The 17,693-nt window shown below is 46.6% G+C and overlaps 1 protein-coding gene and 1 long non-coding RNA gene across 2 annotated transcripts; both read left to right on the top strand.

Annotated features, from left to right (window-relative positions):
• The first annotated feature begins 9,817 nt into the window (after positions 1-9,817).
• LOC120693199 lies at positions 9,818-11,375 on the top strand. Its single transcript, XR_005682918.1, has 2 exons — positions 9,818-9,913; positions 10,652-11,375. It is a non-coding gene; the product is annotated as an uncharacterized LOC120693199 (long non-coding RNA).
• Positions 11,376-13,911: 2,536 nt separating this feature from the next.
• On the top strand, positions 13,912-15,038 carry LOC120688814 (subtilisin-like protease 4). The gene is made up of 2 exons (XM_039971184.1): positions 13,912-14,109; positions 14,643-15,038. The coding sequence occupies exons 1-2, from the start codon at positions 13,912-13,914 to the stop codon at positions 15,036-15,038; spliced, it is 594 nt and encodes a 197-aa protein (XP_039827118.1).
• Positions 15,039-17,693: the final 2,655 nt, after the last annotated feature.

Genomic DNA, 17,693 nt, shown 5'->3' with positions numbered 1-17,693 from the left:
CTAGCTGATTTTACGCAACCTCCGCCTAATGGGCCAGATTGGATTCCTGATTCGGAAACTAAGATCATTCACCGGGGTCGTCGGAAGAGTCGTCATATTAGAAACGATATGGACGCAAAAGAGGCTACAGGTGGTGAGAAATTTTGCTTAGCATGCGGTGGAGGGCACCTCCGCAAGGATTGTGAAAGCTATCCAATCCACAGGAATGCAGACGACATGGCAGAAAGACGTGTTCCACAATGCAAAGCTAAGAAGAATTAGGTAGAAGGGCTATGGTTGTCTAGATGCAATATGTATTTGAATTTTCTATAATGTTCCGATAATTCTATGAACTATGTGTTGTACTATTTTATTGTAATATTGTTTTAAGTACTATTGATGTATGTAAGTTTTTTATTTTCAATGTACTTTTAATTTAATATTGGTCTTTGTTGAGCTCAATTATTTAATTTGCATATGCAATGTTTTCTTACATTCACTGCGCTTCTGTAGGTATGGCCGAGTTTCAGCTGATCGATCCGGTGATTGACGCGAAGCACCGTTCGCGTTTGGTGGACGGCCAGATTCCACCCCCTCTGAGGTTACGGACGCACGACGAGTGTTGGCGGATAGACGCCCGTTGGATCCCTAGGTACGCTATATAAGTTCTGCAGCTAATTTTGTTAGTTTCTAAAATGATTTCATGTAATTAACTATTATATTATCGTGCCACAGGTTGCGTGCGTCCGGTTTGCTCCCGCTGTGTCGTTTGGTCGAGCCGACACGGGGGGGCGGTCTTCGGTTTATTGTGGACCGTGCTCTGTTGTATGCCTTGATGGACCGTTGGCGGCTAGAGACTCACACGTTCCACCTTCCAGTTGGAGAGATGGCGGTCACCCTCCAGGACGTCTCCCTTCTTCTTGGTTTGCCACTCGTTGACCGAGCCATGGCTGCCCGGGCTGTTGACCCGGACTGGAGGCAGGTGATCTTGCAGCGGTTCGATGGAGTTCTCCCACCGGTTGAGGACCAGCCGCCTCAGGTCGGCTTTTCTGACAACCATGGACTGACGAAGGCTTGGCTGCTGCAATTCACGGTGGAGCACCTTGCTTTGGACGCCGAGGAGTGGAGGGTTAGGAGGCACCCGGAGGCGTACCTGTTGTGGCTCTTCGGTTGGGTGTTGTTTACGAGCTCGCACCATGACAGCGTCGACAAGCACTTGATCTGGTATGCTCAGCAGATCGCCGACGCTCCTTTGGACGACGTTCCTCAGTTTAGTTGGGGTTCAGCCTTGCTCGCTTGTACTGAGAGGGCCTTGTGCGACGCGTGCACGAGGAGGAGCTCGACCAGCACCTTGGCTGGCTGGCCGTTGTTGCTGATGCTGTGGTCGTTCGAGCGGTTCGACATCGGACGGCCACGGCTTCGTAGCTACGAGCCGTACGAGGCGGCCATGTACCACCTGGACGATGACGGCGACTTCGACCCGATCGATAGGCCCACCATGGGATCGATCTGGACCAAAAGAAATGTGAGTTTATTTCAATTTCAAAATTTTGTTTATTAAAGTAAGTGCATATATTAATTCGCCGCATTACTTCACTGCAGCCTACGTGGGTGACGGGTACCAGACGTTTGACCTATCTGGCCTTTGTCGCCGCGTTCGACCAGCTCAAACCTGACCGGGTTCGGTGGAACCCGTACACTCCAGCACTAACGGCGGCACGTGCTCCACTAGGTTTGTCTGTGCTTTGCTACCGTGACCAGCTCCTCTGGTACACGAAGAAGAGTTTGGTTTTTGATATTTTTGTCGAGCCGTACTGTGTGCACCGAGTGTTTCGCCAGCTTGGGGTGCGCCAGGAGTTCCCACTGCCACGTCAGCGTCTCGATCATTCTTCACACATGTAAGTACTTTTGTAAAATGCAATTCATTTGGATTAAGAGATGAATACAATATGGTTACATGGTTTACATGTGCAGGCTGACAAGGAAAGGGCAGGGTGCTGCCTATGAGGCAACTTGGGCTACAAAGATACAGCCATGGACAGACCAGTGGCTGCAGGCTGGCGACGATGTCAACCCGATGCACCTTGCATACGAGGAGGCCACGTACCCGAGCTACTTGTGTTGGTACCACAATGCTACACGTTGGAGGTGCTTCCCCGTGGCAGCGGACCCCGAGCCCCACGAAGCGGAGATTATAGACATGTTTGCCACCGAGCCTCCCGCTGCCTTCCACGTTCTAGTAAGATTTTTTTCTTTACATTTCCCGATGCTAGGATTATGTTGCGGCATGTAATGGATGGTTCATACAATGCTGTGGTCATTTTTGTAGACCAATACTTGCACAGATGTCGGCGCGAAGCTGATGTCGTTCGCGGAGCGTATAGAGGCCAACCCGCCGCGTGTGGCCAGGAGGGAGTTTGCGAGTGGCTTACGACGCCTCGCACAGCGCTGCCTTGACGGAGTTAGGCGTGCGACGTGTCGAGCGATGCCAGAGGTGGCGGTTCCAGAGCATAGGTCGACTCCAGTGCGTGCTACCCGCACGACTTCTCCGCCACAGGCTCCTGGTCAGTCGACCGCTAGTGCGCCGTCCACCGCAGTAGGACCTTCAGCAGTGCACTCCACGGGGGCCACCACGCGTGCCGGGGCAGCAGGTATGGAGTAACCAACCTCGAATAGTAAGTTCTATTTAATTCGTATTGATCTTATTAAAAATATTGTATTCGCAGCGGTCGAGACAGCAGTCGAGACAGTTTCAGGTAGCATGGACAATTTTTTCGTGCCAGATGCAGACATCTGGCCGCAGGACGACATAATCAACCCCTGGCAGATGCCTGGAGCCCCCACGCCGACACAGCCGACCCAGGACGACGCAGGCATGTCCACTCCGCTTCACCCCCTGGAGCCGCGTATTAGCAAGGCAGCGGACCGTTCCACGTTTTCGTCTGGTCAGCTTGCTAGGTAGAAATCGAAGAAGTAGGTTTAGGACATCGCTGTTGTCCTCCACATTATGCTGTAGTTGTTTTATTTTGCTTCTCGACAGCTTTGTATGATTATTGTGTATCCCACGCTGTGACGCTCATGGATGCCATGTTAGCTTGCATCGGATTCTTCTGCATCCCCACTCGTTCACTGTGTGTGCATGTGCTCGTACGACAATAGACTGCTGTTCGCTTTTCAGGTTGCGTGAACTCTGCCTATAGACCAACTACCTCCATCTATAAATAGGGACATCACCCCATCACATAGAAAATCAGTAGACATCCCCGCATTACCGCCATGTCTTCCTCTGGTTCCATCTATATTCCGTGGAACAAGGTTAGAGAGCCTGTACCTCAAGGAGTGCAGGTTCCAATGTGCTTCTGCGGTTCGTTGTGCAAGCTGATGGAGTCCAAAGTTTTGGGCGATGACTTCGGCATGAGGTTCTTCATGTGTGACAACTACGAGTACGACCCACCTAAGCGCTACGGCAAGGACAAACAAAAAGTACCACCTAGCACTATCTAGTTTGCGGCTTCAGAGTACAGTTAGTTAAATCTAACTCGGCTTGGAAATAGAGTTCACCACCTCTTTGTGATTTCATACAGTGGCCGGACACGGAGCAATCGACCGAAGCTAAGGAACACGTTGAGCGCGAAGCAAGGTGGGCTGCGGAAAGGTGCCATCGAATGCTGTAAGAGGAAAAAAAGGAGAAGAAGTGGAAGAAAGATAAAGAAGAGATCCAAAAGAGATTCGCAGATGTGGAACGTCGACAGGCGGAGCGTGAAGCTGATAGGGAGATGAAGCGAGAGAGGGACCGCCGTGCGAAGGAGGCGGGGCCGGAGGCTATTAGGAAGGGGAAGTATCCTCGGTGCACTCAGTTGATTAGTATCGTTTAATGTCCGAATTAAGGCATGTTAGGTCTAGTTCGAACACGACATTAGCGTGTTCCATGCACATACCACTGCAATTGTTTTTGTAATTTCAATGTCCACTTAATCTGCATTGTGTATGTTCTACTACAAGTACCCGTTTCATAAAACATGTCCATGCACTCAGCTTTTCAGTGAGATATGACAACTCCATGAGTCATATGTCGGCCACTACACACAATAAAAACAAACAAAACAATCACCCTTCACACATTCAACACAAACAAAGTAGTGGTCCACACAATTCAATGCACACAACACATAAAATGGCATGTCAGGACCTATTGAAAGCTAAGATAACGAAGTCCAAGACTAAACCTAACACGCCTTAGGTAATTCTAACAAACAACATTACATAGGCAGGCGGAAGAGGCTGCCGAAAATAAACACGCAACATATTGGCTGGGCAGTTACATTACTTATTCAGACAGCACGATTCATCCAAACGGGACAGAGCAGTGCAACATCAATCATTCACGGCCAGTACCCTTATCACGTCCCATCCTGTCTGCTTTCGTGCGCTCGCAGTTGCGTACATCTTCATCCACCTTCTTCAACCACTCCATATATTGCCAATCACAACGAGTGATTGACGTGTCAATCCACTTATGGAAATGACACCAATGGGTATGCGTGTCATCAGGAGTGTACTTTTGTAAAGAAGAAACAATTCAAATTTATTAAAAATAGCAAAACCACTAGACAAACATATTTAAAAATTAATCTATACCTCTGATATTGCACCTCTTTTTTGGACTTCCTCGATATTTTTGCAACACCAAAACCTCTGGCCAAAAGTCTCGTAATCACGAGATATGTTCGGGAAACAACGCATCTGGCAATAGTAATCGGGTGGCTCTACACCTTTCGGCCATACCTTGCAATCTGTAATACATCTAGTGGAATCATTAGGAGAGGGCCCTAAATTCCTCTCCATTTCCCAACGGAAAGCTGCCCGGGAGAATGAGGAGCTCATAGCCGTTTGTTTGGTCTAACTAAAATTATGTGGAACCTGAATTGCAAGCATGTGTGTAGCGAAAATGGCCTCTCATGCCATATTTCAATATAATGTTTTGGCGATTGATGACACACGCAACACTTGAACTAATGTGTTTGCTTAGATGATATACTCAGGCTTTTAGGTTCAAGTGATGACAAAGAGAAGAGAGGCGAAGCTAGGCCCGAAGGGCCGCCCCTACGGGGGTTCCGGTTAGCGGACGGGGGTCGAGGGGGAGCCGCCCCTCGCAGGTCTCAGGGCAGCGCCCTGAAACCTAAAAGAAATCAAGTCACCGGTTGAACCGACGCCAAGCAAATTACACACGTCGGTGCATTGACTTGAGCACGTCTGGGAGTTTTAGTATCACCGGTTAAACCGACGTAAGGCAAAATGTACTCATCGGTGCAATGACAGAGATGGCCTGCGGGCTAGGGTTTGGCACCGGATGAACCGACGATAGCAAGTTTGAATACGTCGGTGCAATGGCAGAAGCAGACCAAGAAAAATGCATACATCGGATGAACCGATGATGCACCAGTTAATGGCATCGGTGCAGTTGTCCAGAGAGTTTGTTTTTCAAGGATCAGAGGACAGTTGCACTCACCGGTTAAACCGACGCTAATATTACATACACCGGTCGATTGCGTCGGTTGATTGCCCGTACACATAACGGCTAGTTTTCAGTGGGCAGTTTAGTATCACCGGTTAAACCGACGATGGAAATTTGGGGAGCATCGGATTAACCGGTGTTAAGCACATTTCTGGCAGCTTTTCTCCAACGGCTATATTTGCTTGTGCTACCTATATATACCCCCAAGGCCGCACCATTTGAGTTAGCTGGAGTTCAAAGAAGTATACTAGAGCTAAAGATCATCTCCAACCACCATAGAGCTTCATTGTACATCATATAGGCTTAAGCACACTTGTTAGAGTGCTTAGTGCTTGATTAGGGATTAGTTCTTGCGAGAGCTCCCTTGAGAGAAGTCTTGCTGCGGCAAGCAAACACTTGTACTCGTCGTGTGACCCTCCGACTTGGTGTGGAGTGGCAACGACACTTTGTGCGGGGAAGGAGGCCCCTACTTGGTGTTAAAGCTCCAAGATAGTGAAGACGGTGCCGTGGTGACGCTTCGAGATAGACGGTGGCGGTGACCTCGTCTTTGTGACTTGGTGTCACTTAGCCTTTGCTTGTCGGGAGCCTTGGAGGCGTGGCAAGACGGTGATCAAGCGAAGTGACTTGGTATCACACTTGTTCTTTGTGAGCAAGTGGCCGTGGACGTAGGGAGGGACTTTGGTGTCCTAACCGAACCACGTTAAATCGTGTGTCTTGGTGTCTTCACGGGAGTTTGCATATCCTCTCCCTTACCGCTTTACTTACCGCATTACGTTTCCGCATTTACTCTTTCTTGCTTACCTTTACTTTCCTAGTTAGTTTGATTAGGATTGACTATAGGTTGCAAGTCTTTTGGGGTAAGTAGAGGGTAGCATAGATAAACCTTAGTCATAACTAGCATGTGTAGGACGTGTTAGGTTTATCTTATGCAATTAGATTGAGCCCTAGGATAGAAAAGCGATTAGCGACCCTATTCACCCCCTCCCCCTCTAGGGTCGGACACCCCGGTGATCCTTACAATGTGCTCTCGATAAACACATGCTCGCCTTTTATACACGCAGGGCTGCCCGCATCGTCCTTTCGAATAGCGCCACAGCTCTCACTGCTCCACAGTCATCCACACTTGTGCACTCGCACGCTACACAATGCTCACTGCTCCCACTTTAAACACGGACACAACCTCTCACTGCTTCTGAATTTTGCCCTCGCACGCTCCACACCGCTCACTCCTCTCACATTAAACAATGACACGACCTCTCACTGCTCCTGACTTCTGCACTAGCACGCTCCACACCGCTCATTGCTACCACTTTAAACACGGACACGACCTCTCATTGCTATATGCCAGGACAGTAAAGACTATGTCCGTTCACTGCGGCACACTACTGCACTCTCACACCAGGACAGGCAAAGCAATCAATGAGCGTCCTTTGAACGTTCAATGTCGGCCACAATGTTCAATCAATGAGCACACTACTGCAGCGGGAAATGACAACTGAATGCATTCCATGTCGGCCACAATGTTCAACACATTCATATTCGAATCCAATGCAACCTTCACACATTAAACACAAATAAAGTACGTTTTACATAATTCAACGCGCACAACACATGAAATGGCATGTGACGACCTCTTGAACACAACGGTAACGAGGTCCTGGACTAAAGCTAATATGCCTTAGGTATTTTTAACAAACAACAAATACTAACACAACATCGAGCGAACACGAAGTCTACCTCCTAATACTGCTCCCAGTTAGCAAATTGTATCGAACCATCTCCATAGTATGCTCCCGTAGCAGGAGGTGGTGGCGGTGCTGGCGGATTGTTGTTGTGACACGGTCAGTTGCAATATGGAATAGTGCATGGATACTTCGGTAGGCTGGGACCTTTGTTCTCATCTTCCTCCTCTTCGTTGTTGCAGCTGCTTACTTCCATTTCTAAATCGAAGATACGATTCTGCAGATAATAGATGTACTCGGCGTGAGGATAAATTGGGGGAGGATCGACCCATCGTACGAACCCGCAGTTCTCTGGAGCATTGGATGCCTGAAACACAATAGATAATGTAAATCATACAATACATATTAAATATATCCAACACACCCTTAGTACTCAATATTACCCATGCTCGAGGGCACTTGAAGAAACGACGACCTCCATCCGTTCCCTCGGTGAGCATCTGCACTAAGCAATCCTCACCATGCATGCATTTTGGCCAATCTTCTATACGGTTATCGTACCCTCTCAGCGGTGAATCTTTGGTGAAATCACTCCTGCTCTCAATTGGAAACTCATACACTGCTTCTGGAAAATCCTCAGGGTCAATAGAACCGGGCCACAATATCGGTGGTCCTTTCCTACTCCCTTTTCCTCTCCCCGAACCGAAACCCTTCCCACTAGATGATCCCCCACTAGCCATCTGTAATGCAGCTAATTTTTTGTTGCCACTGGCCTCCATCGAAGTCTTTATATAGGCAAAAGTGGGCCCTAGGACATGTTGGCTCATTGGTGGCCGACTGGGGCCTGTCGGCTCTTGGAAAGCCGACTAGTGCCTGTCGGCCCTTGCACAGCCGACAGGTACCTGTCGGCTCTCAGAAAGCCGACAGACCATGTTTGGGCCGACAGGCCCCCACAATGTTATTGGGCCGATACCACAGTCAGGCCGACTGGGACCTGTCGGCCCTTGGACGGCCGACAGGTTTTTTTGGCGCCGGCAAGCCGCGACTGCGTGGTCCGCGTGCGCCACATCAAATGCCACGTCGCCTGTCGGCTTTCCAACAGCCGATTAGTTGCCTGTCGGCTTTTGGAGGGCCGACAGACACCTATTTTTGCAATTTTCTCAATTTGGCATTTATTTTTGCGATTAACTATTAAAATAATATTATTAAAAAATTCCTCAGTGAGTGATTCAGTATCTTTGAGGATGATCCGTGGTGGCCTTAGTCCTTATTCAGTAACTTATTGAAACATACTCTATAGCAGGTTGAATCGCCTGCCACTTCTGAAGTCCTCTCCTATTTTTGGAGAAATGTGCTGATCACTTGGGAGTCTAATGAGCACTCAGTCATGCCGATGCTACGTGGAACGGTTACATTTGTGACGCCCGGTCCTTGCTGGGACATAAAAAAAAAACAGTGTGAAAAGAGTGTTTCTGTTTTACGTTGTAAATTAGGATGCAGTGCGGTTTACAATTCAGACATAAAAAAAACAGTGTGAAAAGAGTGTTTATGTTTTACGTTGTAATTTAGGATGCAGTGCGGTTTACAATTCAGTGGAGAAATTTTTTACAATACTTGGGGAGGCGTCGCAAGGCGTTTCATGTGTCTATGATTTGTGGACCCAATACGGGGAAGGCGTTGAGAGGCATCAATGAGGAGGCATTGGGAGACGTTTCACGTGTCTATGGTCAGTGGGTCCATATGTATCGTAACGTCTCTAAACGCCCCCCAACGCCTCCAAAGTTAAGAGAATTAAAAATTCATGGCAATTACTTTTTTGTAGTAAATTTTTTTTAATCAAGGGTAAAATGGTAAATTCATAATTATAAAAATAATATTTTGAATAGTATAGCTAGGGTGTATAATTGAAGTACTAAAGTGAGATGAATATTAGGGTTCCTCTTAATAGGGTTTCTTCTTCATCGGCGATTCCATCTGCGGCGTCCATCGCCGCCTGAGCTGCCTCGCCCAGGGTTTTATTTCCCGACCGGTAACCGGTAACCGCCGGGCTCCGGTTCCGGTTTACCGGACCGGTTTGACCGGTTACCGGTCGGAACCGGTTGAATTCAAATAAATTCAAAAGCTCCCGTGCAACCGGTTCCGACCGGTTTACCAGCCGGTTTGACCGGTTTATCGGTCGGTTTTACCGGTCGGTTTGACCGGTTTGAATTAAAATTCAAATTCAAAAGCTCCCGTGCAACCGGTTTACCGGCCGGTTTGAACGGTTTACCGGCCGGTTTGACCGGTTTGACTGGTGGGCCTTAATGGGCCGGCCCATTTTTTTTCTTTTTTTTTGATTTAACTTTAAATCCCCGCAAACTATACTAAATGAACGAATTTGTGAGAAAATTTGATACCATTAGATTCATCGCAACTTGAAGTATTTTTGGGAATTTTTTATTTTTTGAATTTAAATTTCAAATTTGAATTTTGGCCGGTTGGGTACCGGCCGAAACTGGAACCGGTCTGGACTGGTAACCGGTCAAACCGGACCGGTTCCCACCGGTAAGGTTAACCCTGGCCTCGCCCCGACCTTCGTTTCGATTTGCGGGAGCGGCCCGGCGGCGTGCGTCGGGGAGGGGTGGTGGGGGGGGCGGGGGGGGGGGGACATCGGCCCAGCGGACTGGACCTGCGGCTGGCACAGCGGCGGGTACACGGGAGCAGCGGCATGGGGCGAGGGGTCGCTGCGTCGGCCAAGGTACATCTGGTGCCCTCGCTGTCGCGTCATCCGCCCCCGCCGTCGAAAGCACATTTTCAGTTGTTTAGTTGAGCAATGAAGTGACTACATCCTTCTGTGCCTCTCGATCTGAAAAATATCGGTTTAATTGATTGGTTTAATAGAGGTGTCGAAATTGTAGGGGATGACGCTGCTTGGTTGGGGAATTGAAGTTGTGTGCTGATTCAGTGGCATTTATATTAGGGCAGTTGAGATGTAGTGGTGGATTTGGGATTTATTCTGTTCTTCACTGAATCAGTGGTGCATATGGGTACGAATTTTGAATGCCATGAATCGGTTCTTACATTACAGCTATTCTGTTCTTCACTGGTTGCTCGACGAATAATGCATGAATTGTTAGATGGTGTATAGAGATAAATTAATTTATCAGTAGTACTTACTGACAAGGAAGCTCTCCATAATGCTTCTATCCTGGTGAAGAACTTGTGATGACGTGGTCTCGTGATGAGTTGTGAAGATCATCACTTGGCATCTGAAACCAATCCTTGGCATAATTTTTTTTCTTGATGAAGCTAATTTTGGCACCTTTTTCCCTGTTATGTCAATTGTCATCTTTACACTTGGCTTAAGCAATGTGTCCAATATGATTAATAGTAACTTTTTGGCTATTGCAGTGTTCATGGTTGTTGTATATAAAACCATTCCATATTACATTAGGCAGTGGCTAGATGTGCAAGTTCAAGTTGATTTCTCTTGCAGGCATGGCAAAGTCGAGCTCGCAAGGTTCCAGTATGGGTGCAGGCAGTCACGGTGTCCGTGGGCTTCTGAGGTTGCGACCACCGGTGCCCTATAGAGAAGGCCCTCTAGCTTATGAGCCCACCGTGGTGTGTTTGTGCAGCAAAAAGGCACCACGGTGGATTTTATGGAGTGATGATAATCCAGGTCGGAGGTACTACAGATGCAGCCGAGCAAGGGTACTTTGGTGCATGTACGATTTGAATTGGCATTGGATTTGTTTGTTATATGCTGTATAGACCGATGGGGACTGTGGCTTCTATGTGTGGTATGATCTTGAGCACACAACATTTATGAAGAATTTACTTTTGGATCTCCGTAATGCTGTTTGGGAATTGAGGAGCAAAGCGGAGGATATTGCTGAGTTGAAGCAAAACAATGAACTGCTGTCCAGTGAGAATAAAGAGAAGGTTGTAGTCATAAAGGCACAAGAGAAGGATCTGGAGGAGAAGAATAAGCAATTGGTACTCCTGGCTAACAAGATCAGTTCAGGGAGTAGGTGTAGTTTATTCTGTTGTAGCTTTATAATATTACTTGTTGGCTTGTTCTTTGGCCTGATGTTGGGTGCCATGTGACATATATGAATACCCATGTCTGGGAACAGAAGAACCAAAACATGACTAGCCATCTTGAAGCGATTGAGACGGTCTTTGGTATATCTTTCTTGACTACGAAATGATTGTATGAATGTTTCCTGTTGCCAAGAGAGCTTCATTTGAGGTGTAGTGCATGTATTTATAGAGGCATACCCAAAAACTAGCCATAAATTCAGTGCTGCGTAGCACTGACCGACTAATTCAGTCAGGGCCAAAAGCAATGACAGAATTAGTCGGTCAGCCTTGATCAGGAACATTTCAAGTCACATGACCGGCTGATTTGGTCATTTGCTTCGTCATTAGCACCGTATCAATATGTCATTCCAGTATGCTTTGGCCTTCTGATACACACAAGCAGACTGATTCGGTCACCCTCAGTTAGAAGGATAGAATGAATCGGTCAGATGTTCTGCAGTCATGGACAAGGACCACCGACTGATTCAGTGACCCATCTTCACGTGAGCGAATTAGTCGGTCAGTTCATTCTTTCCATTTTCAGAAAAGATGAATTATTTATGATTCAGTAAATAACATTTCTAAGATCAGAATTTATTTAATATTGACACCTCACAAACAATTTGATGGCAAAAAGAATTTAAAGCCCTTTACATTGATGCCACCATCTCACCGAGAGTGCAACTGTATACAGAAAGTGCAAGAGCGTAGCCACAAGGAAATTAAATTAAACTAGGCATGGCTTCTAAGGCTTAATAATCTTGGCAATGCTGGCTTCGACCTCCTTTTTGAGCTCCTGGATCGCCTTAGACATCCCAACCGCCGTCTTTTGGAGGTTGTTGATCTCCCTTTTCATGGCATCAACCTGCTTTTGGAGCTCCTCGATCTTCAGTTCATGAATGAATCGGCTAGGCAATAACTGTGGAAGATAAAGTGCATTCATGAATGAGTGTGGACTGAACATGCTAAACAAAGATTTTCAGCTTACTTTTGCCAAAAAGACTGTCCTGATAGACTAAATAATGAATCATGAGAAGCAGTAAGCAGTCCTCTATCATCAGCTTGAAAAAGGCATAAAACGGTGCCGGCCTCATGATAGTTGTAGATATTAACAATACGCTGTCACTACAAGAGGAATTTCATGCTTCTGCCGGATCCTCTCTATCTCCTGATCGAGCTTGTATAGGTAGATATTGCGTAGTAGGGCCGATAGTAGTACACTGTTTGGGACGGAGTCAGGGCCCTTCTCACCTCCTACGAGTCGTCCGGCGGAAAACTGTTTCTGAGTGGGGTAAAAGAACTTGGAATCGTCGATCTCTTCCTTCAAGATTGAGATGAATCGATGTCGGTCGATGGTGTGAAAACACTTCCTGATGTCGAATTCCAAAAACTAGCGAGAGGTTCCCCACTCTTCTTTGATCCGTCTGAGGGCCGAGTGGCAACCTCGACCCGAGCGGAAGTGCGATGTGTCTGGAAACTCGGGATCGTAAATGGATTCGGGTACCATTCTGATCGCCTCATTCATGATCTTTTCTATGGGTAGAACTACTGTGAGCGGTCTAAACTTCGACCCTTCTTTCTTCATTTAAAAAAAGGGGAGCAAAACCTTTTTTTTTTTTGCTCCCTCAATTGATAGATCAGGGCCCTTCCTGCCGGCCCGAACGAAAGGCTCTTTCAGGAAGTAGTCCCATCACTCTCGGGCCCGGCACAAACCAAGAGGAGGCGGGGCTTTCTCCAATCATTCCGAAGAGCCGAGATCTCGTAAAGGAAAAATTAGCTAGCTCAGCAGGTTTGAACTCGGGTGAATCAGTTCAGTGAAGGAAAGGAGCCTAAACTTAAGGCTTTTCCAAGCCTTGCCGATAGGTGCCTCATGGCTCGCTCAGTTCGCTCGTGGAGTTCTTAGATCAAGTAGATCTAGATAGAGTCTCGCTCATAAAGGAAGAGTAGCGTGCTAGCGCGGCTCGCTTCGCTTTTCGACGCGGAGCTCGCAGCTGTCGAAGCCTGCTTCAAACTAGGTACGTACGATGGTACCATGGACATAAACGTGGTCGAGCATATCTTTAATGATTTCAAATTAAAGCGTACCTAAAGCCTGCCCTGGATATGAAAAAGGGATTTGAGCCAGAAGAAGATGAGGATCTATCACCAGATGAGGAAATGGAAACAACTTAGTATTAGTTAGGTTTAGGTTCCGGAAATGAAATAGTAACAGCGGCCCAAAACAAAAATGCTAAGGTTTTCTTTGAAAAGAAAAATGGCAAGGCGACGCAGCTGACGGCGAGCTTCCAAGCCATGCCGACAAGGCGCCGGCCGGAGACGCAGCTGCCGGCGAGCCTCCAAGCCACGCAGGCAAGGCGCCGGTCGGAGACGCAGCTGACGGTGAAGTCAGCGATCGCCACCAGATCGCCACTCCGAGAAAACCGGGATTCAAAACTCAAAAACCATAGAGCGTCTTCAACATTATTAATATCAATGGTTCTGGTCATGTGTCTTTTAATTGTAAAATGATTTTGATGCCACTATTTAGTTGCCAACTTCTGATTTGTCAAAAACCTGATAGATCTGGAAAGTAAAAATCTGTCAGCAGATGACTACTAGTTAGTCCCATTAATTAATTATTTAATAATCTGGCTTCTGCTTGTGCTGCTAATTCGTTCGATCAGGTTAGCCCTGATGACCACCGCCGATTTCCTGGACAACACTGGGCGGCTGCTGATCCTGGACGAGCATCGGAACCTGGATCAGCCGGCTGGCCTCTACGCGACGGGCGCTGGGCACGTCAACATCAGCAGGGCCATGGACCCTGGCCTGGCGTACGACCTCGACGAATCAGAGTACGCAGGGTACTTGTGCGAAGCGGCGATGCGGCAGGTTACCGTAGGGCCGTTTAGTTTCCTAGAACCCTAGCAAATCAACATTTTAACTGTTAATTATGGTGTCAAACTAAGTCAGTTTATAAAACCAACTTCAAAATCCCTGCGCTAGAAATCCTGAAGAATCTAATGATGTTTTTTACCGCATAATTATAGGATAGTTACTGTGGCATCACTGTAGCCAATCATTGATTAATTATTGTCATTTGATTCGTCGCAAAAAAATTACACTCATCTATAAAGAGATTTTGCAAATAGACTTCATTTAGAGCATGGGCAATAGTTGCGCCCACCCGCGCTCCCCCGCCGGCTGGATGCATGCCATAATGATGACGGGGCCCACTGATTCATCCAATAAGAGTGGAGGAAAGGCCTCTCCGCCAGCTTCAGCCTGCGCATGGTGAGTCGCCCACCATCTTATATCTCTTTGTCCACGTAGACTCTCAGTCTACTCTCCACCTTCTATAATACTTATTTTTAATATTCCATGCATATGAAATTTTTTTCTCGGCTTACATGCGCTAGAAATAGTATCTGGAACCAAACAAAGTCAAGACCGCCCAGTGCCACGACCACGTACCACAGACACAAGAAAACCTGAACTACCCAAGCATCGTCATCAACGTGTTCCCGGAACCCAAGTACGTCGGCCCTGTGGAGAGGGTTCTGACCAACCTTGTAGAGGACGCCCTGCCGGAGGTGTACAAGGTGGAGGTGTTCATGGCGGGTCCGGTGTTGCTTGACGTGCAGGCTGCAGCCCCAGGTGCTGAACTTCACGTCGCCGGGGGAGAAGCAAACCTTCATCGTCAGAGCCACCCCGAGGCCCAAGTAAGGGAGCCACCTTCGAGGGCTCCATCACCTAGTCCTCGAACCGCGGGCATAGAGTCCGAAGCCCGGTGGTGGCCGTCGTCGTGGGTTGTCGATTAAGGTCTTGTTTGTTTAGATACCAAAATTTTACACCCAAAAAACATCATATCAAATATTTGGACACATGAATAGAGTACTAAATGAAATCTATTTGCAAAACCTTTTGCACGGATGGGTCGTAAATCGCGAGATGATTTTAATGAGCCTACTTAATCCATAATTTGCAACAGTGATGCTACAGTAACCATCCGCTAATTATGAATTAATAATGAATTAATTAGGCTCATTAGATTGGTCTCGCGATTTACAACTCATCCATGCAAAAAGTTTTATAAATAGACTTTATTTAGTACTCCTAAATAGCAAGATTCTCTTTAAAAAAATTACACCAAAAGATCTTAACAAACCCTAATCGTGATTGCGCGCGCCTGGTTCAGGGAATCAGGGTATATATATCATCACTGTAGAATCTTAATGAATGCAGTTACGCTGATGTACTCATTGTTATTGGGTCTGGTTCAGGGTATATCATCCTAGTACTAATATTTTACTGCCTAGAGCAGTACGCTGATGTACTCATTGTTATATAATCAATGAATGGGAGTGGCAGCGAAATACATAAAGTTTACTGGACATAATTCTGCTCTCAGCCAAACAGCACCCATCTCCATGTCCCTCCGGCATGCTGAACCAAAGGTCCGGATTAAAATGGCCGATTGTGTGCAGGACACTAGGAGAAGTCCAGCTGGCAACCAAAATTTCCTGACCCCAAATCACAAAAATTCAACGCACTGCAGACGAGAAATCTCCCTCCATGAAAAATGTTTGCTGTGGTTAGCTGGGCGGCATTCCGTATTTCACCGAGTGGCCCCGGCATTAAAATCTGTACAGTACATGTTCAGCTGAGCAGCATTTGACCAGGTGAAAACCAGGGATTTAAGATACTGGCACTTGTTTCACTGAGCACAAGCTCGATCAAGTTCTCCAGCATTGAAAGAGTGACACCCCAGTAGACGGATTGCTTGCCTGACAGGCAGGCAAGATTGTAGGGACGCTGGCATCCTCTCTTGCCAACACACGCAAGTTCGTAACAACTTACCAATGCTGCTTATACGTTAATTTACAGCTGCTTTACAGTGACTCTGACTCATATCGATTACTTACAAGTTACAACTCAGAAACACCACCAAAAACTCACAAATTACACGAGTGGCTACCGACGAGTTCACAGATTGTAGGGATTGCTTCGGCTGTTTGGGCCGATGACTCTTCGGCATCCGATGGCTGCGACTCGTGCTTCGCCGCTGCCTGGAGAACCCTGTCTTTCACCGCCGTTTTGGAGGGGGACGTTGCATGGCAGGCCCACCTTGTTCAATTCGGCTCTACATTCTTAGCTGCCCATGACAAGGCTTCTGCTCCTACTTGTACAGGAGACAGCAACAATCTAGGCAAAGAGACAACTTGTAATGATCCGTTTGTTCTTGGACTTGTAACCCAAGACTCAAATCAGCTCAAAAAATGGATATTTTGATACAAAAACAGGCACACGATAACTTACTTTAGGTCTTGCTCCAAATCCTCGGAGCTCTCGTATGTAGAGAATCGCGAGTAGATAGTCTACAAAAAATAATCGGAAAATTCAGGCTAACTGTGTGCTGCCACATTTTGCAAGTGTATACATTTATATTTGCAGTTAACAGTAATATACAAGTGCAGAGTGATATTGCCGTATTGTTTTCCATAAATGAAGATGCACACGTATTGAATAAACAAACAGGTTGTGTGTCAAGCGTGCTACATACCAGCCCAATGCTTAGAACAGCGATGTGTATTGCAGAGTCGTCTCCCATTCTGCAGACACCGTGACCAATAGACGGTTAATCAAAACAGATATTCCGATTCAGCTCCAGTACACATGTTTATTCCAGTCAGATTTTAAAAGACCCAGCAACAAGTATGCATCATGGACAAGTCAAAGAAGATCAACACAAGTGTTTAGGTGAACTGAGCAAGAAATGATAAAAAGGGTGTAGCTTGTATTTAACCCTCAGGAACACAAGGGACTATTTTTCTAGGATGGACTCAGAACCGTTCTGGTATCATGTCAAGCGTGTATAACCAAGCAATGTATGAAATATGAATCATATAACAACATAATTACTGCTATGCTTACCTAGTACAGCATATATAGGAAAGTATTGCAGAGGGGAAAACGAGAGACAAAATAATTTATCAAGAAAAAAAACACACCCAACTATTGCAGGGGGAAAAGGAATAATGCATCTAAGAGATATATGGACAATAATAATGCACTAGCTCTTACAAAATGTTATAGAAAATTCGTTGCAAGATATTCGGAAACAGCATGTCAGCATGCTAACATGAGCAAACGACAAGAAAATGAGAATAAGACCAGTGACCTACCAGAAGAGATCCGAACACAAGAGTTGGGGTGGATTTTATTTGTCCGATGGTTTCCTCAACGTCCTTCATATGTCCAAGACAACAATGTGAGCGAAAAAACAATAAAAAGGTACAATTATGTATCTTACTATTACTAATTAGAGGCTTCTTTGAAGTCGCCACATGAAGCCACCTAGCACTACTAGAAAACTCTACATTCGTCCGCGGTCATTAATACCGGGCTCAATTCCAGCCGGTACTAACGTACCCATTTAGTACTGGGACAAACCTATAATACCCATAGGAGTTAAT

Source organism: Panicum virgatum, chromosome 9N (assembly GCF_016808335.1).
Source record: "Panicum virgatum strain AP13 chromosome 9N, P.virgatum_v5, whole genome shotgun sequence".
NCBI lineage: Eukaryota > Viridiplantae > Streptophyta > Magnoliopsida > Poales > Poaceae > Panicum > Panicum virgatum.
This window is presented reverse-complemented; position numbering and strand designations above follow the sequence as displayed.

What these genes read in the sequence shown, in the direction of transcription:
- LOC120688814 (XM_039971184.1), top strand. Translation starts at nt 13,912, where the DNA reads ATGACCACCGCCGATTTCCTGGACAACACTGGGCGGCTGCTGATCCTG. An exon ending in GCGAAGCGGCGATGCGGCAG is followed by an intron (nt 14,110 to 14,642) that starts GTTACCGTAGGG and finishes CGCTAGAAATAG; the next exon opens with TATCTGGAACCAAACAAAGT.